General features: G+C 41.5%; 1 protein-coding gene across 1 annotated transcript; it reads right to left on the bottom strand.

Annotated features, from left to right (window-relative positions):
• Positions 1 to 8,527, bottom strand: amotl2a (angiomotin like 2a). Its single transcript, XM_044044717.1, has 11 exons — positions 8,259 to 8,527; positions 6,590 to 7,381; positions 6,338 to 6,488; positions 5,758 to 5,902; positions 5,562 to 5,654; positions 3,733 to 4,031; positions 3,402 to 3,586; positions 3,205 to 3,306; positions 2,956 to 3,116; positions 2,488 to 2,655; positions 1 to 1,842 (listed from the first exon to the last, which is right to left on the bottom strand). The coding sequence occupies exons 2-11, from the start codon at positions 7,300 to 7,302 to the stop codon at positions 1,757 to 1,759; spliced, it is 2,103 nt and encodes a 700-aa protein (XP_043900652.1). The 5' UTR covers positions 7,303 to 7,381; positions 8,259 to 8,527; the 3' UTR covers positions 1 to 1,756.
• Positions 8,528 to 21,035: the final 12,508 nt, after the last annotated feature.

The raw sequence follows: 21,035 nt of genomic DNA, 5'->3' as shown, positions 1-21,035 counted from the left end.
TTTATCAGACATATATTAAGAATTTTAATCTATTATTGTGAAATGTTAAGGCATACGTACAAATGATAATTTACAAAAGTTCACAGCAACATTATAATGGGTCAACCAGCTGAAGCAACAGAACCTTTTGTCACTGGTTATAACTTAACAGTTGGGTACATCTTTGGCACCAGAAAACAACAACAACAACAACAACAACGACACAAATACATGAATATAAATGGGGAAAAACACACACACAAAACAACTACAAAATATATTAACTTCTCCCACTTCAAATAGCCATTCATGTAAACACATTCCAATTTTCTTTTGAAGGGCATTCACTCAACCTGTCACATTGCACTGACCAGCAACTGCACGGGGACAGTAAATATGAGGAATAAGCTTGAAAGGGGGATACCACGTCAATGTGAGGTTTTATGTGCAAACTGTAGGACGTCAAACAATAAGGATGGAGTTTGTGACTCCTGCAGTAACGCACTGACATTTAAAAAACTGCTCAATATGTCAGCGGTATTCCCCTCCGAGGAGTATAAATAATTCTGAATTGTGGCAAATTCCAGTTAACTAAAAACGTTCCTGGAAAACAGGAGTCTACATTCAGCAGTGTTCAGTGATCCTGCAGAATGCAGGCAGAAATAAATAGAAGATTCCACACAACAGTTATAGTCCACTCAGAAATGTGAGATACTTGAGCAATGAAGGAAACACGGCTGAATATAACACGGTGTTGGGGACAACAAATAGAGGAGCAAATGCAGGCCAATTATAGTTGACCGTTTCCAAGCTTATGGTAGAACCAGCTAGCACGGCTCAGAAGAAATAACCAGCCCCAGAAAAGGAATCATGTGGAGAATGCGTGCCATTTTAACAAGGGTGAGGGGTCAGACTTTAGATAGCCTTTTTCTTTAACAGGAGCATTCCCCTCAGCATGGAATGTGAGAAGATTAGCTCCCGCATGTCAGCGACGAGGAGCGAAATGTTGGGCAGTCGCCATCTGAGGCCCCAGACATTAACCCGGGATCTGGAAAATTAGACGCCACTGAAACACCGTCAATCCTCACAGGCTTTTTTTGAGAGAGAAACGAACATGCCCGGCATTCAGAGGAAGTTTCCAAATCCTCTGCTGAGCCGGGCCTTGAATTCATTTTAAAGAGTGGAGCAACTGTCAATTCAGGTCTGAGTAGTTATCTTAATCCTCACGCGTGATGCGAAAACATCGAGGATCGCTTACACCGAGTCACTTTATAAATATTCCCACGGTAAATGGACATGCTACTGAAAAGGCCTGTGCACGTGATGCGGAAAGTGAGTCATTTATATATATATATATATATATATATATATATATATGTATATATATATTAAAAAATGGAGCAGAGCAGGACATTAAGTGATCCTTGTTCTTCTCACCTCTCACAAAAAAATATCACACCAGGAGCAGCATTCACAAATATAAATACAATACAAAACTAAATAAAAAAATAACATTAACAATAACATGCACAACCTATGTACGTATACAAGCACAATCAGCAGCCCAGAATTCTGTCCTGGTACCGAGACAACTGTGCAGAAGCAGCAGAAGACAAGCTCAGCTCTCGTCTTCAAACTGTCACATTCTGGACTCTGAACGTCCATCCAGACTTTTCCTTCTGCTGGTCAGACAAGGAGGAAAGCCGTTAACACCTTGGCCAAATGTGTCCGTCATCGCTGGCTGTCACCGGTCGGCTATTTAAGCTTCGCTGAGCTCTCAAATGAGGATTTCAACCATCTCTGTGTCCGAACTGTTGATGTTCTTGAATGTCTTGGGCGAAGCCGTCGGCTCCTCCGAGGTGTCTACAGTCAAGATAAAATTAGCAGATTAGAAAAGCGACTTTGGTATGCTAAAGCAAATACAACTGTGGTGCTGGCTATTTGCAAAGCATAAAGACATTAGTGTGTCTCTGTCTGTCTTTATCTGGGGTTAAGTTACATTTTAAATAGGGGTCAAACAGAATAAAGATCTAAAGGATCCACTTGACATTGGCAGAACAGTAGTGAGTGAGTGAGTGAGTGTTAAAGCAACACCATGCAACTTTTACTGGACGTGCCGTCATTGGGGTAAACATGACTTCATGAAAGTGGATTTTTGATGATTTCTGAGGGATTATTTATGATAAACAGTAGAGATGTTTACTGAAATCCACATCTTCTGAAAGCGTATGGACACAAGAAATCACGATCAACAGTAGAGGAACCTTTTGTGGCGGGATGAATCTTTATCCATTTTAAAAATGTTTGTTTTAGTCTGAAACTCCTGCTCTCTAGTGAATGTATACACTCCAACAGTAAGGATGCATGAACGTATGTAAGCAGTGACAGTGGCATAATTAAGCTTTTTGTCCCCTTTTTGTCATTTGACCCATCACAATGATTTTAATGCTGTTTAAAAAGTTGCATGGTGTTCCTTTTGTGCTTCAGACAACAATAAACCAACTGTACCTTTCGTCGCTGCTGAGACCGACTCAGGCGTCTTCAGTTCACTGGGCTCTGCGGCCTGTGAGGTCTCGTCGCTCTGGGTGCTGCAGTCCCTGCTTGAGCCCCTGGGCTTCACGCAGGCCTGGGACGGCAGCACAGCAGCACCTGTCAGGTCGTCTGAGAGGCTCTTTCCTATAAACGCAGACAAAGAGAGCAGGCTGTTTATTTAGCCACTTATGTCCACATTTACACACTCCTGAACTTCTGCCCTGCCGACTTCTTCCCATGACTATTCTGGATCGGGCTATTCTGGAGTGAGAGATGATATGCATTCCGGTTTAAAAACATGTTGCCTATTTGAGGGGCATATTCTACTCCCGCCTTCTTTTTTTTTAGGAAGCGTACATTCTGTCTGGCATCACAGACCCGTCTGGCAGTCGTCTCTTGGTAGCACATGTCATGCATGAAGTGTGGAGGGTGAAAAAAACTCACCTTTCGGCTCTGTGCTGCCGGTCGCAGTGTTGATGGAGGGGACAGACCTCGCCAAGCGGAGCCCCTGCTTCTCCAGCCTGCCCTGTTCCAGTCTAGAGCGCTGCTGCAGGACTTTAATGACAGCATCCTTCTCCAGGAGCTGAGCGTGAAGTGCCCGAATCCTTAAAACACACAGAATACACGATGAGTGCATGAGCCTCGAAGCTGCAGAACAAAAACTAATAAGGATGTGTGTGTGTGTGTGTGTACCTGTTCTCCATCTCCTGATGTCTGTGACTCGATAAAGGCTGGTTGTCATTAAAACTGCTGTTGGGTGAATGTCGAGGTGAGTGATTGATGATGGTTGTGTCTCTGAAAGTCAGACAGAGCAGAGTTAAAATCCACTACATTTGCAAACAAAGCACTTTTCATCTTCTCCTCGATTGTTTGCAGATATTGCGTTGTACCTCTGTGCTGCAGCGGTGGCAGCTGCATCCATTGCAAACTGCCTCATGGTGCTCTCCTCCAGATACTTCTGCTCCCACTTTGTGATATCTGCCTCCAAGGCCAGGACACGCTCCTCCTTCTCCCTCAGCTGCTGCTGCAGCGTGGAGGAGCTCAGTTCTGAAGAAGTCGGGTCAACTTGCTGGTTCTGAGACAGATAAAAAAAACACATAATCATCAGATTTCGAAGACAACAAAACACATTTAGTGTAAATGAATTGATCTCATGATCAAATTCTCATCAAGTCAACAAACAAGCACGAGAAAAGACTTGTGTGTGTGCATTTTCCTCACCTTGTGTTGCGCCCTGAGGCTCTTAAGTTCCTGCTCGAGCCGCGTGCGAAGCCGCAGTTCCAGCATTTCCCTCTTCTCACACGCTGCCTGCAGCTGAGCCAGCGAGCTCTGCAGCCGCTCAACCTTCTCGACGTAGGCTCTCTTCCTCTGCAGCTCTTCCTCCAGCTGCCGGTTGCGGGTCTGTGCCGAGGCCAGACCCTGCTCCAGCACATCCCGCCTGCGCTGGCACTCGTCCGCAGAGAGGCGCAGATGCTGAACCTGCCTCTCCAAACGCTCGCGCTCTCGTTGCTGCTCTTCTTCTAAAAGATCAAGAAAAGGTGGAATACAGGTTAGTGGCGGGTTAAAATATCCGAGGCATGACACTGCAATTTCTGGGAGATTAGGGTCCTGGGACAAAGAATGCTAAAGAGGGCTTTGCTGCATTTCAAGATAATTCAGTGGCACTAGATGGGGTCAACGGAGCAGCTATGTAAGCATTCACTTGGGGAATAACACTTGAATGGAATGTGACCTAACAAGAGACACTTGCATGCATCTATAAAGGCATGTGGCTCAACTGAAATAAAGTGAAATACAACTGTGCACAAAATGTTTTCGGAACCCACGAAAAACAAGTGCAAACTCAAATATACAAAACAGTGAAAAAGTAAATCTGGGTAATGGGTTGTACCACTTTAAAATGGGATTGATTACACAACATGACTGCATGCCTCTACAGGGAACGTAGACTTCCTCTTATCCACTTACGCACACAGGCATAGCTTTGTACTGGGAAAAGCTCTGGAATGCTTCTAAGGACATAGAAGTAAACAAACAGCTCAAAATATAATTCAAGTGGTCTTTCCAAGGAAAAAAAGAAAAGATGAACTACACATCTCACTGTTGTTAATATAAATAACTGTCTTCAAGAAACACAGACACATGATATTTCAGATGTGAAATGAAGACAGTCACATGGCCGTTTAATAAAAATACAGGGGGGGGGCGGGGTAGAAGTGTAGCTTTCCTGCAGGGTAATGTATGACCAGATGGTATGTCTGATTATGCAACCACAGCAACATTGAGCTTTTCTCTGCAGCTCATCTCCAGCACAGAACAGAAACAAGGCCGATTATGATGAAAGCACAAAGTGAAGAAATGCCCAAACAAGGAGAGTGAGTTAGCCAGAGGTCATGTTGAGCTGGGCCTAGATGCCCTGAGGTCCGAGACTTATTAGTCCCCGTCCCCCTCGAGGAGGGAGGTCAATGGCAATGCAACACTAAGCAGGGGGAGAAGGAGAAAGGAGAAGGGGAGGCGAGGGGGGCATTCCTAATAGTGGAAGAGCCTGAAATACTAAATAAGAAATCCCTGGAATCCAGGCCATATTCTCCACAACTATGAAAAATGGCTGTCATGGACTCTTCACATTCATGATAGAGTCATCACATTACTGAGTGACACGTGGTTTTCGTAAGGGATTAAAGCTGCGGCGCGTAACTTTAGGTGATTCTGTGTTTTTGCTGTTGATGTTGTTTTTGTGTTTGCTCTGAACCGACACGATGTGACATCATACTGTGTAATGTATGCTGCATCCGTCACCTGTAAACAGGTTCTGTCACGCAAGACTATCAGACCTGACGGAGGGAGCGTTGACGTGTATACAGCGCTGCGGAGGGCAGGAAAAAAGAACCATGTATCCCGTCAAACTATCTGTTTTTTGGTGCAGAAGAATGTGTTTTCAGTCGAGAATGAGTGACCTGAATGTAACAGACATTTGTTACTACTTACTTAAGTCACGCTCTACAGTTTGATTCTACAAATCCGATTTATTCCACTACAAGAAAACTTACTCTGCTCCAGGAGCTTAATGAAGACATGCTGCTTCTGGTCCATGCACTCAGCTTCCCTGGCTGCTCGCTGTTTGGTAGCAGTGTCCAGTTGTTCTGTAAAGAGGAGAAACAGAACACAACGGAACATGTCAGTTACGCACACACGTAACAACATTTAGACGCAGTGTTTGACTTGAGCAGGAACACAGTCACAAACCTCTCAGGTCTCTGTTAAAGTCGTGCATCCTCTTGATCTCAGCCTCGAGTTTGTTCCTCATTGTTTTCTCCAGAGCTTCCCTCTTGGCAGAACCTTTCATTAGAGTCTCATAGGCTTCAGATATCCTCTGAATCTCCAACTCCAGCTGAGCAGCAGGAACAAAAATGAGGAGAATGTCAGTTTATTCATCCACATTTGGATAGTGGGTATTTGTGTTTTAACAGCCTACAGGGAAATAGCTCTTTAACGTTATGCGCAACTGAAATGTGGGGATAAACATTCCTGAGAGAACACTTGCGAGCTCCAGGTGTGAACGCATTTATCTGCTTTAACGCCACATTTTGAAAGACAAAGGGAATAGGCTGTAATGCGGGCCACCCTCCTCTGTTTCAACTTCTCACTAGCAGCAGAAAATTCCCTAACAGAAAGAAAACGGTGCATCACTTCTCCACGGAGTGAACCACTTACTGGGACTTCTTACTACTGTGACATGTACTGGCAGGAAAAAAAGGATGTTTTACTATTTCCACATCCTCTGTGAGCCAACAGCTCCATTCACCACCACAGTGTCGTCTCTCACCTTCTGCAGCCTGGCAGCCTTCTCTGTGAAGACCTCCAGCTCCTTCCTGAGCTGTTCATTCTCCCGCATCAACACGTCGGACGGAGCTGAGTTATTGCTGGAGGCGGCAGAGATGCTGTTGTGAGCCACCTGGGACTGAGCCGACACATACCTGCCGAGGGTAGACACATGAGTAACTCATTACAACACCACTGAATGAACTGGAAATAGTGAATGAATGTGAACATTCTCATGGCGTCTTCACCAGCTCACCTGTGATGCTGTGAGTAGAGAGGAGGAGGAGGAGGAGGAGAGTCTCTGTAGTATTGTCCATGCCCATATCCAGGAAGCCTGGCACAGAAAGGATAGTCTGGCGGTGGCCCACGTGGGTCAACACACTGCTGGGCTCCTTGTCCGTCCAGTGCCAGAGTGTTGGATGTGTTATGGTTGTACAGCTGAGGATAGCTGTGTGAAAAGTGCAGAGCCAGAGTGTCTCTCTGTCCATTCCTCTCCAGAGAAAGCTGCATGAGCCTCTCGCTGAGGGAACGAGCATGTTCCCTCTTCAGATCCCACTGTCCTTCACTGTGACTCGCCATTACATCCACACTGGTGCTTCGCTGCTCTGCCTGGTCCTTCTGGGAGATTAGGTACAGGGATTTGGCCTTGGCCTCCTCGTAGGTGGGCAGCTCCTCACCATGGAGCTGGTACAGATGGCACATGGGGCTCTCAGAGTGCAGACAGTCGCCCTGGTGCTCCTGGCCTTGTGGTTCCTGCCGCGTTGACATCTGCATGTACTGAGTCTCATCTTGATTGAGACTCTCCAGAGAGGAGCGGGGACTGCCGGTGCCCCCGCCACTGCTGCCTCCACGCAGGGCCTGCTGCTGGATGGCCAGCAGTGTGCGAGTGTCCGTCAGGTTACCGTAGCGGAGCTGCTCCTGGATGAGACGGTGCAGGACCGTTCCGGACGACTCTTCGGCAGTTCTCATTTCAGTCAGTGGGGAAATAACCCGATAAGTTACCCAAAAAAAAAAAAGCTGGAGGTGACACTTTAGGTCCTTCACAAATCTGAAAGAGAAACAATAATCTTGATCAGACAGGCAGGTGTTAAATTTGTCTCATCAGCTTAGTTTATCAGGACTCTCAAACCTCATTAATGTGTACTGGTTGCATTTCTGAGCCGGAGCCAACATTTTTATCATTTCTATTTTACGGGACAGATATGGAATCCAGTTTCATTACTTACACAAGGCAAAACACCTAAAAACAAATAGACTTCCTATGTTTTGACATGAATAACGTCAGACTGATATGTTTGCCCAAGACAACACGAGGTCTTGTAGGAAACATGACAAAATATGGAAAGAAAAAAACAGTAAGTAATGACTCAATCTGTATGGTATGATGAAATGCCACGACGGGTGTGGGACTCATGTCCATAAATAACAAAGTGTGTTTCAGAAGTGAGTTTGTTCAATTCCAGATACCTGAAGAGTGGGAGCGCTTTGTGTTACGGTGTAGTAACAGTACAGCAACATAGTATATTATGAAGTAATAACAGTGGGAAATATGTGTGGGACATAAAGGATGAATTTGAACTTTTTACATGTTAATGGTGTTAAACTGATGGTAGAGACATCATTGAATTTGAACTTTTTACATGTTAATGTAAAATATATATATATATATATATATATATATATATATATATATATATATATAAATATATATATATATATATAAATATATATATATATATGTACATTTTACAAGTGTCACAGTTACAGTGCCGTAAAGGTGATTCTTCTCAAAAACGTAAAGACAAGACGCACCAGAACTAGAGGACTCATCCAACAACAAGCGCGGACACAATCCAGCCCCGGAACGAGCACACTCAAAATAAGCGTTAAAAAAAACAAACATAAATAAATAAACAAAAACTTACCCAAAAGCAGTCTCATCACACACGAGCCGGTCGCCGCGTTACTTGTGTCGATAAATGTCCAAGAGTTTTTGCGCTCAAATCGACAATGTGCGCAAGTTTCCCACGCGTCTTTTCTCCATCTACGTGAGTGTGAGCGTGTGTGTGCGTGTGTGCGCCTTCGAGCAGCAGCAGCAGAGACTGAGCAGAGACTGAGCTGCTGCTGCGCTAATAAATAACTGAGGGCTGATTGTTCGCTGCGGCTGGAATGACTGGAATGTAAAAGCTCCAAGTCCCTGTGGGATCAAAAGCAGAGCACAGGGGAGGAGGAAGAGGGGGGGAGTGTGGAGGGAGGGGGGGCTCAGGGCTGGCGCAAAAAAAAGAAAAAAAAATGAATTCAATACAGAGGAGCAGCAGCAGCAGGAGCAGAGTCTCAGCTGGCCGCCTGTGTCATGCAAAGCAGCCCGTTGTTTTTGTTGTGGTGCAGAGGTTTTTGTAGGATTTGTCCTTTACAGTTTTTTTTAATTTAATTGGAGAAAACACAGGAATGTCATTGTGACACAAAAACATCATAAACGACAAGGAAACACTTCAACCACAGTCATAAAAGTCTTTGTTGAAACGCTGCAGTAACATGTATACATAGAAAATATGATACAAAGGTTGGTTTAGTTTTTTTCTTCAGTTTGATGCACTGTAAAGAGAAATGGTTAGATAGATAGAGGGAGAGAGAGTGTAATTAAAACAGATAGATAGATCTGCCTCACAATGTTATGGACTGTAAATATACATTCTGTACTAAATACAGTATAATAAGTGTAGTAAGGTAGTGCACTTAATGAATCCATTAATTCATTAATGTATAAATGTTCACTCAAACTTAAGTTATTTTAACTAAAGTGAATTCAGTGAGAAAAAACTGTGTTTGCATCACTTGTGGACTTTGTTTTACCAGTTATCTGATCAGTATCAATCAAAATAGATACATTAATTAAAGCAAAGGGAGGGTTTATCAAATGAAGGCAACCCTGTAAAATGGGTTTTAAATTAGGAGGAAGAGAAGACAAAGAGGCATGGGAAAGATTTATCTTATTCTATCTATCTATCTATCTATCTATCTATATCTATATATCTATCTATACATCTATCTATGTGAAAATAAATTGAGTGGAAGATACAGAAAGAAACACTCAACACACCACTTTCACTTTCATGGTAAAATAGGGAATGTTTGCGCTGATCATGTTTCACAGAGATCAACAACTTGTCTTAAAATGTCAGAATGATTTTCTCTGATCTGATATTTCCTTTTTTTACAACCAGAAATCCTAAGATATTCAACATTTAGAAAAAAAAAACCCCAGATATAAACAGAAATCATTGATTTCCCCCGAATACAACCCTTGAACAACTGGTTGTTGCCAGTTTTCATGGTGATCAACTCAATGAATGATCATCATAATTATATTCTAACTGTAGAATAATATGGATTTTACAAACTTTTAACATGAGAGAGACTCAACACAACCCCGGTGACAGATCCCTGTCGGTTTAAAAAGTACTGCCATATCATTGAGACATGGATTAATCATTATTTCTTGGACAGTCTTTTGTTTGCATGTGCCTGGTAAATATTTAAGCCATGGCCCGTGCCAGTTAATTGCAGAGTGTGTGTGCGTGTGTGTGTGTGTGTGTGTGTGTGTGGACACAGAGAGGGGTGGGTGTGAGGCACGATGCCTGCCAGCTGTCCGTGGACTGAAATCCCCTTCCCCTCCTTTACTAAGAGCTCTGAGAGATGCATTGTTCTCCCCCAAAAAGCAGACATGACGGGGGAAGCCCTGCCATCTGCTGTTCTCCCCTCCACCACTAGCACTGGCTATAAGCCTTTGTCACACACATAATATACACACATGTATGTAGATGATCAGCTGGCAGTGGGGGTGGGGTCTTAATGTTTTTATTTTGCATATGAAGGATCAACCTAATGTCTAGTGCAGTGGCGGTGGGGTGCAAACAAGTCCCTTCTTGTTAACGTGGTGCCGTCAGTGCATGTAGACAAACTGCCCTTCACTTTATCTCCAACACTCGCACACAGGCAAACGTACACCTGCTGATTTGCATGGCAGTTGAAGTCCAACAGTAACTGAAGAATGTGGATTGCTCTAACAACAGATAAGAGTTCACAGATGGAAGCAGAGGCGGGTTCATAGTGGCCTGTAGTAATCCTGCACCACGGAGCATTTTACAAGGAGATTCTATTTTGTTCTTAAAGCTGACTGTGTTTTCTTGAACAGCGTTGTTAGGGAAAATACAATGAAACTGGAATAAATAAGACAAAAATCAAAAAGAATATATCATACATATAGATTTATACACTCATATACATACACACAAAGCATAATCCAGCATTTAATATACCCATATGCAAACATTTATTCTACAAAACAACACCCATCCAAACATTTACAATCTTGACCATCATCTTTTCTAAATTTCAATTCCATTCCACAGACTGAAACACTATTTTTTTTGTACACACAAGGATATTTAACATTTTCCTTTCATTCTTAGGTTAGATTCATTTTCTTGCTTAGATGGGGGCAACTGAGATTAAACTTTAAATAAGTTGTTGCCCATTACCAATGATAAAAAACAAACACTTTAATCCTGGATTTCAATGAGTTTTTGAACAGAGGGAATGCATTTAATTGGCATTCAGTCATGAGTCAAATTAATTCAAAGTACTTTTTTTTCCAAATCGTATACTATGACTGGTTTATAAGGTTGGGCTGTTAAACACAGATGCGGCCAAACAGATAAAAACAAACTCCTGGGTAGAGCTATTGATTGGCATGATCATCTCTTCTCTTTTATGGAGAGAGAATAATAGGAATATGTTCTCCATGATATACTTTACTTTGTGCTACAGTTCTCTGCTATGAGTAGTTCCATATGTCGCTTTTCCATTACAGTTCTTGCACTACTCGTCTCAATTCGACTCTACTCTGGTTTCTTTTGCTATTCCATCACATATATCATATATGGTACCTGGTGCTTTTATTTTAGAACCTGCTCTGGTGAGGTTCCAAGCAAGCTGAGGCCGATACTAAAATGTGAAGTCGACATGTGACGGTCATGAGCGTGAGCGTGTAGATCCGTTAAAGAAGGTCATTTCTAAAATCTCAATATTTAACAGAGGAGTCTGCCCACATTGAGGAAGTACTATGAAGTAATAGAAAACAATGTGCCTGATACCAAACTGAGTAGAGCCAAGGAGTGCTAGAACAGCATAACGGATTGTTTCATGATGTTTTATTTTGTTTTGTTTTTTAATTGGATTAAAACTTGAAATATTCTTTAAAAAAGCACATGCAGCACTATATTTAAAATAAATAAATGTCACTGTGTAAGACTTCTCCTCACAATTTGAAGCACACCAGGAGTGGCATTCAGCTCTTGGATCTGGGTAATGGTGTGGCCTAGGCTGACTGGGTTCACACAATGCAGACTGTGATCTGGGAGCACCAGCCTTGTTATGTGAGGTGGGACAAGTCAGGCGCCTCGGCAGCTCCTTTTGTTTTCCTGCAAAGGAGGAAATGGCCGCATTCCTCACATTACCATGTTCATGGGGTCTGACCAAGCCTCCAGTCTGCTGTTTTAGGGGGGATGACAGGAGGGCACCTAACAGCCAATGAAATCATCTCTTTAATGGCTGCTTTCTAATGAATAACTCTGAAGATTGGCCAAATGCATAAGCACAACTTTTCTTTACACTTGCTGTGAATAATTTATAGGTCAAGAAACAAGAGGAGCTGAAAACACATATCAGAAAAAATAACAAATAGAAATAATATACTATAATATCTCTACGCAAAAGACGGAGACAGAATGAGGCTTTTGTCCATGATTTGCATTTATTTTGACTGTCATTATGCACCTAGCAGGAGAGCTTAGGATCACGGATGAAATGGAGCAATACCACCAGAAATCATGGGGGCAGTATAGAGTCAATAGTCTAATCAGTCAGGAAAATGACAAAGAAGCAACTGTAAAACATGCAGCCAGAGCTTCATGGTTTATCCCTGCAGCCAGAATACAGAGAGTGACTGCAAGGGATGAGGGGCTATTGTCAAAAGGGGCAAGTTGTCAAAAGTTGTGGCAGACATACGGAAAGATTTAAAATGCCACTCCACACCAATTGTGTTTCAGCATATTTCAGTTCAAGCACAATAAATAAACCTCTTCAATGCTTGCTATGTTTGTTGTAGGTACTTAAGGGCAGTAGGTACTGCCCTTAAGTACCTACTGCCCTTAAGAGTGTATTGTGTTAACGTCCATATCAACTCAAAAGTGTATTATTTAGTTCAGTGTTGGCTGTTAATAACCAATCAAGATCATTTCCAAGATCTCAGTTTCTCTGTGTCTACACTAAAAACAGCCCCAGAGGTTTTAAATGAAAACAAATTCATGGCGTTTTCAGGCTTCTCAGTTTGAGAGACTCGGAAAATGCCGGGATCTCCGAGACAGAAGAATACATGTGTTGTATTGGATGTACATCATCAAATGGCCATATCTGAACACTGTGACACAACATTTACACAAGTCTGACTTGTTGCACATAACCAAGAAACAGTTTGTCGCACCGTGTGACACAAGAAATTCCTAATTTCAGCATGAAAGTAAACAAGTCACACTGAACCAGCGAGGAAATCCAAACAGGACTAAGCCTGTGGGTGATGTTGTTTACAGACAAGACCATGGCAAATATTTTCATGTGTGCCCCATGGGCTTATCGCTTCACTGTTTTCACTGAGCCCCGCCTTAGCACTATTCAGTTCTATTAGCTTGATTCAAGCCTCTGAATTCACTTCTGTTTTATTGCGGTCTATATTGTTGTATTATTTCACATAATTTCATAATTTCATTTAACTTTTTAAGAGATACAAGGATGAAATGAGGATCAATGGGTCCTTTTGGAAGCTAACTCCCACCGCCATGCTAAGCTAACTGGTCCTATAGCCTGCTAAAAACAATAAACACCCACAAAATACTTCTCAATCCAGGTCCTAGGGACCCACTGCCCTGCTCCAACATACTGTATCAGGTACAGTATGTTGGAATTGGAATGTTGAAACCCTGACTTAAACTACAGTATACATTTTAATTAGCAGCTCTTTCAAACCCAAATAAAGCAAATTATCCATTTTAGATCATTGAACGATGTGCAACATAACATCACTGTAGAAAATGTTGAAGAGCAGGCTCGTTGACGATAGATTGTCAAAGTAAAGTAGGTGGTAAAATGACTGTGTTCACCGAGGATTTACATTTACATTACTGGCAATCAGAGCCACAGGGAAGAAAAAGTCACTTCATCCTGGACTTAATGCCAGTTGTATCTAAGGATGGCAGAATACCACTTTCGTGTTATCTGATACTGACAAACTTGACGATCTACCAATATCAGTCATTTTAACCTATGCAGCAGTCAACAACACATTTGTGCTGAGTCAATTCAACCTTTTTCAAAGACATATTTTTCTATTGCTGACTTTTATTTACATGTTCCAGCAATTTTTGGATTGTATCAGATTTTATCTTTATACCTCATGGATATCCAAGTATCACATCGGCTCATCCCTATTGTTTCTATTACCTGTTAAAAGTCACATGTTAGCAGGCATTCATGGACTTTTCTGACCAGTGGAAAAGGGGCTTTACTAGGATTAGTTTTCATTCAAGAATATAATAAATCACATTACTGTAACTAAGGCTGGTTCCTTGAATCAAAACAACAGCACTGTTAAATTAGATTTACATTACAATTGTCAACCACTGCTGTTTTTCTGTCTACCTCTCATCACTGAGCCAAAGAAGACACTACACTATACTAGTGTCCTAGAACAGGGTACAATCACAAATCTCAACCCTGTATGTTTTCACGTACACTATCATGGGTGCAAGACTTATAGGGTTACCCAGAGTAAAGGACATTTTAAAAGATGGATTTGGATTTTTTATAAATCAATATATCTTGTTCAAATGTAGATCTATTTCAAACAGAAGCACAAAAAAATCAACTCATCCCTAGTAGCAATATGTTACAATGGCAGGTATTTTTATCATCTCCATCACTGCGTTCAAACGTGCTATTTTGTGACTCAAGTGTTTGAAATCCTTTGTCTGGATGAATGTATAGTGACACATGTCATTGGATTCTCTCTATGGACTTGAATGCTGGAGAGTGAGTTTCCAGTCAGAAAAGGCTTTCTAGATTAGATTTGATTCGATTCGATTAGACAATTACCGTGAGATGTCGTTTGGAACAATCACCATCAGCAGATGCTCCACTTAAAGTATAAGATACATACAATAGAAGTAAAGTATGTACAAAAACAATTAACAATAAAATATAAGGTAAAACAGAGAGGTAAAGATACAACTACGAACAAATGAATATGACAAACATATTCTTAAGATTGTAGACAACATTGGATCATTTCCACATCCAAGGACACGTAATAAAAGCCTTCAACGACATTATTTTACATCAGTATTTCGTACTGACTACAACACTTTTATAGTTCTGTGTGGAATGCGTGCTGCTGACCAGAGGCTGCTGACCATCTGCTTTAGCCAGGGGTCAGAGAGCAGCTGCCGTGTTCATAGTCATCTCTGCAGTTACACCAACATCCTGCTGTCACATATGCACAAACACATCCATTCTAGTCCGTCAAGTATTGATCAAGATGCCGAGCCGACAGTTACTCTGACAAACACGACCACATGTGTGATGGGACGGTGGGGGGGGGGGAATTCAGAGAGTCAGGCTGGGTTTGATGGAGTAAAAGTGATCCACAGATGGAGAACTGAAAAACGCACAGTGAATTTAAACTTCACGGGAACAAGGATGAATCAACATTGTCTGTACGTGAGACTCTGAATGGTTTACTGTTGTCAGAGTGTCTTCATGGACACCTTCAAAGACAGGTGAGCATTGTCTGCTCGGCTGCTGTGAGGACAATGGCAGCTTTTGAGGTGCTGCTGTGTCAACACAATAGACAAAAGACTCAATCTGTAGAGGAAGTGTGAACTAAAAATACTCTCAATATATGATCCAGATCAACATTTCCATATGCTTTTTTTATGATGGTTTTGGAGTCATAATTAATTTGACAATTCAAATGTTAGAGATGTTTTAAAGACAGTACAAAATATTTTAACACGTTGACCCCACACTAGAGGATCCAATCTACCCTGCCAGCAATTGCAAGGGCAATCTAATTTTAGGCTGGTTTTAACAGATTATCTGACCAAATGATCCTGAAGTGTGATTGGTTTACAGACGTAAGCCGACGTCAAACACCTGATTGGAGTCGGACAATAACCAATAAAAGCAAACTGACCAGGAACTGATGGAGCAGAGTTTTTCTTGGAACTGAAACATGATTTTTCAGTGCATATAACAGCCCACAGAGCTACTAGATTATGATGCAGAAAGTCCACCACCATGTTTGGTTTCATTCTGAAGTTGAGTGTGATCACACAGTTTCTTAAACCCTGGAATTGCCACTCTGAAATGACAGTGACCGTGAACCAGCATCCACCCAGACCATGGAGAAGCTAATTGGAACTCAGCCGTTTATAATATGATTATTTATATGTGTGATTTTCCTACGGTGACCTATTAAAACCCACTAACATTTAAAAGCCTTCTAAATCATAATTTTATTCTCTTCTATTCTAAGAATACCCAATGTAATGTGTTATTGATGAAACTAAAGAGGCCAGCATGACATTTGAGTGGCGTAAACAGCAAAAAAACAAACTGATGAAGAATTCCTTGTTGTCACTGTTGCAGAAACCGTTGCAAGGCGTGAAGCTTAATTTGGTCATTTCAGGGAAACAAGCAACTTGTGTTTGGCTCACAACACAGAGCTTGTGTCAACATTCAACACCAACATTCTTGGGAATGCTTGAGTTGCTGTGTGTGAATGCTGCCTGATGTTTGTTGAAAAAATAACTTATCTGTGTAAAGGTTTAGGCAACAAGAAGTGGCATTAACAAGTTAAGACTCAGAAGTGCTTATTTTAGGCTTGTCCGTGTTCAAATCCTTCAAAGCCAACAATTGAAATCCTTGTAATAAATGTCATGGAGATTGAAGTTGGAGACTAAAGTTGACCTGCTGCCTTAAAAACACAAGTGAACTCATTGTTTCAACACACAAGTTTTTTGTACTTAATGTGCTGTTTAAACTTGCTGTATCTTGTCAAACAGACACACACCTTCAGAATACTTTAACTAACGATCACAAAGTTAAGATGGCAATTCAATTCTGTTTATATAGATTCTGCTTAGCTATCTGTTACAATCCAAGTTTGCCAGTTTTATTAACAATAAATGAACTGATATTACAGCACCTAACTTATTTTAACCATAAAAGGGCCAGAAAATGTCCTGTAACTAAGTGATTTTGCCCATTTTTCCAGAATAACTTTCAATATCTGGCAGTTATTTACAATCTACTGCATGTTTAAAATGAAGAAAAACTAAAATGCAAATTTTACATATAAAATTTACATTTTTTTACATACACATAAATTTTAAATTTTTTACATATAAAAAATGTATATTTAGAAAAACACTGAACAGATTTTGAATGTTCTATTTGAAATTTGAACAATATAAAATTGTCTCTCAATGTGCAAAACAGGCCGAACACATGTTACACCCACTGATTCTCCGGCTTCCTGCAACAGCACGAGTGAAATGACTACAACTTCTCAGCTTTCAGAAACTGTTGGAATTTTTCCGATAGTACAAACCGTTGCGTAACTACATGTTGAATAAATGTTGACTACTTTTTAAGACAAATTATTAAAAAAACCTTTAATAATTTATGGTTAATTTCCAAAAAATATCATGGAACGTGGTCTTAAAGATTAGAAATTATTTCGCAGCGCTTAATGGGGGTATTGTATTTCCCAGTGTACACATTGTGATTGTCACTGTTCTGAGTTTCAAACCAAAAGACAGTGTTTACAGGAACATTCTGTCTCCAGGTGAAGGGGCAGATGTTTTATGGGAAACAAAGCACAGAGCAAACTAACTCCCGCCCTCCAGCTTATAGAGGCACATGCACCTGTCAGCCCACCACCATATGGACTCCTGCAGCAAGAATGCAGTGTATGCAAAACAGTGAGAGTCAGAGAGAGAGAGAGTGACCTCAAATAAGTGCTTCCATTCTGTGCAAAATGATTCTACCACCTGTTCCTCACTGAGAGGATCTATTCAAGTGTAATCTTCCCTTTTCTCTGCTGCAGATTCTCAAAGCCATTATGTGGAGAGCAGGTGGAGGAAACATGTACTGTCACATCAGCTGCAGCTCACTTACAGCTGTGAGCAAATGCTCCGACCGTTTCACAGGCAGTCCCAGAAACCTTCCATTTTAATCCACACCATCCTCTGTGTGTGTGTGTATCCAAAGTGCCAGTTGCAGCAAGTCTAAACAATGACTCTCAGGTTACACAGATGCTTGTATGCACTTGTGCTAATAACTCCCCCCCCCTGGTGTTATCGTGTATGGCGGAGGCAGATGGTCGGGTGAAAGCACCGCCTCGAGGCCAGATAAATATGTCTATTAGGGCCACGCTGAGTGAAGAGGAGTCCCCAATCTGCTCATCAGCCAATGGAGATGGATTTCCTCGGCGCTTGGAGCCAAGAAGCGGCCCAGAGTCAGACAGAGAGCAGGTGGTGGAGGCCAAATACCTCACAGCGCTGATGCTTGCTGGAAGGCATGGGGGTTAAATGCTGGGATTTCCTTTTTTAGGCAAATGTGGCTCACAAGGACAGAAAATCAAATAAGAGAAAGAATCACATGCATTTGGGTTAGCTGAATCTGTCCAGACTCATTGTGTTCTTGCAGATATACAATAAAAGTGTACGTCTTATAGTATAAGAGTATAAGACATGGATGTAGTCTTCTGGTTCCTGTTGTGAAGCCTTTTTGCAAGTAAAAATGTACAAACCAGGCTCCTATTGGATCGTACGAGTTGTCGCACTGGTGCCCAATCACCTCTGACGCGCTTTATCATCTATTTTCCTCTAAATGGGAAAATAATTTGCTAAATTAGACCTGAAACTAGTGATTAACTGAATCCTCAGGATTCTAATTTTGCCGTAGACTTCCCTGCAGACTTCCTTTTCTTTCTTTTGAAAAACTATGTCCATTTTTTTTTAATGTATAGTCAACGTTTGAGACCGAAACGAGTGGCTTTTTCATTTAGCTATTTCACTGGGTATTACTTTTTTATTTTACAACACTAATGATATGAACAATATTTTCATATTAAAGACTATTTTTTAACTTCTAATGATTTTTTTTAACTTGTAAATAAATACAAAATTGTATATTTATCTGTTTAATGTAACTTAATGAAAATATATCGTTTACAAGTAAACATAAATGTTATTATTTGATGCAGTGTACTTATATCTTAGAGCTTATTCGCATATGCAGTCCTTTGGCAGTTTAGAACAAGAATAATAAAAATCAATTTTAACAATGTAATTAGCATAATTAACAACAACTCAACTGTACACATAATTTAGCAGAATTATTTTGAATTATAGAACTGTCAATCAATATTGGTTGAAAGTAAAATTGTTTGTTTTCATGTGACTAAATCCATAATATATTCAGAAATACAATATTTCACCTGCAACCTGTAAAGGTTATGATTTGACGATTGAGTTTCTGCTTGTGTGTGATGTAGGTTATTGTTTAAGGGCTGTGGCTGACACAGTTTCCCCACCTCTGTCCCAAATGTCTGACTTTGTGTTTCTGGCAATTTGCTCCCATTGTGCAGCACTTCCTGATAGGAGGCACTCTGGAAGACTGGGCTCAGTCAACTGCAAAGGAATGTGACATTCCTTTCTGAAATTGCGGATGTTTCTTTGGATTCTGGAGGCTGATTTCGGACGTTTTCCCTGCAGTGTCTGGAGAAAGTGCTTCCGGACAGACCAGCAAAGTGAACACAAGTGCGTTTATTCTAAACGTTATACATGATTGACCACAACAGACTGCGGGACGCCATTTATTGTAACTGGCGACAAACCAGTACATATTGTTATTGTTCTTTTGTCCACGTTCATCAACATTAAATATCTCAGTGTAGAAACGACACCGAGCGCCACCAAAAGCACGGACCGGCTCCATCATTACAATGCTTTGCTTATTTACGGTGAACCACAGAAAGCTGGAATTAAACTACTCCAGTGTTTGTTTTCTACATAACACACGGCAGCATTCCAGAATCAGAGCCGTGACCTGAAACACAACAGCGTTAGCATCCACCATGCTGGTTCTTTTTTTACCAGTAACAACCTCTACTGTTTGCAAGGGGCGGAACAAACAACTGGTTTATGAATAACAATGACAATACCGACTAAAGCAGCTGTAATCATTCAGTCAAGTGCTTAAGGGTGGACACTTTTCAATATTTGCATGTCCTGCATTGTTAATTATGTGTGAATTAATGACACAATCTCAGTGAAAAGCTTTGGTGATTGCAGATCTCACTGAGCGAACACACAGAGGCCACAGGTTTGTTGTGATAACCACCTTCTCCAGATGGTAGACTGGTAGTTAAAGGCAGACGGGGGAGTAAAAGAGAGGTCAGACATGAGGAAATCCCACCCTGGCCTCAGCTGATAGAGAACAGGAAGCATTTGCATACACACTAACCCTCAGTGGAGCAACATGCGCAGCGAAGGGGTGAGCGTGTTAAAAGCGTGGGAGGAGACCTGCACAACACTGATAGTGCATTGTCAAGTGGCCGTTACGTGCCTGACGACATCCACGGGCCACGACTGCAGAGACAGAGGAGCGGCAGTGAGAAACAGAGTCCAAATAAACCTAAATACACAAGCAGCACATTTAGTTCCATTTCTGTTGACAGGAAACACTTAAAGATAAGGTCCGTAATTTGCTTCTGATGAAATTTGTTAAAACCCAGCCCTGCATATCCATGTTGGCCCCTTAAGGGTTATATTCAGAATGACATTATGAAACTTAAGCAGGTTTGTCCACAGCTTCCATGGTGGTTCTACTTGTAGCTCATGCCCTTTAAGTACCCTTTCCAGCCTACATGAGGACTAAGAGGGGAAATTACACAGGTCTCATATGGTTTCAGTAACATGGGAAGGATGTGGGTGGGGCCAACATGGAAACCATGGACAAACCAACTTGGGACACATATCGTCAGTGGGAATATAACTCTATCGGTGCATTTCCACCGGCTCTACTCGCCTCGACCACACCACGGTTTCATGCCGTTGCAGGAAGAGACGTCCTCGTGTGTGTGTGTGTGGCGTATATAACAAAGTCACCGCAGTTTCACTCAGCCGTGCATTGATGACTCCGCCCACTCCAAGTAGGTACTTTTTTTGTAGTGGAGATGCAACCTAATCGTGCCGCGTCGTGCCGAGGCGAGGCGAGCCGGTGGAAATACGCCATATGGGGCCCACATTGACATGCTGGCTGGGAATCTTCCTGATATTCCAATAGCCATCAGTAAATTAAATTGTGTGGAAGAAACTGTAAAAAACAAAATACTCCATATCTGTATCATTCTGATATTGGTCAAAATAACTAGACTGACTATAATACAATCCTCTGAATGTCACACACATGCTCAACGACGCACAGACTGTAAAGATGTGGACAAAAAGCCATAATAGCATTTTAAACGTGTCATGTTGTGGTCTGTACTGGTGTATTTCAAAGCTGTCTCAGAGGTA

The sequence above is a fragment of the Solea senegalensis genome, linkage group LG14 (assembly GCF_019176455.1).
Source record: "Solea senegalensis isolate Sse05_10M linkage group LG14, IFAPA_SoseM_1, whole genome shotgun sequence".
Taxonomy (NCBI): domain Eukaryota; kingdom Metazoa; phylum Chordata; class Actinopteri; order Pleuronectiformes; family Soleidae; genus Solea; species Solea senegalensis.
The sequence above is the reverse complement of the archived record's forward strand: the minus strand, read 5'-3'. Positions and strand labels throughout refer to the sequence as shown.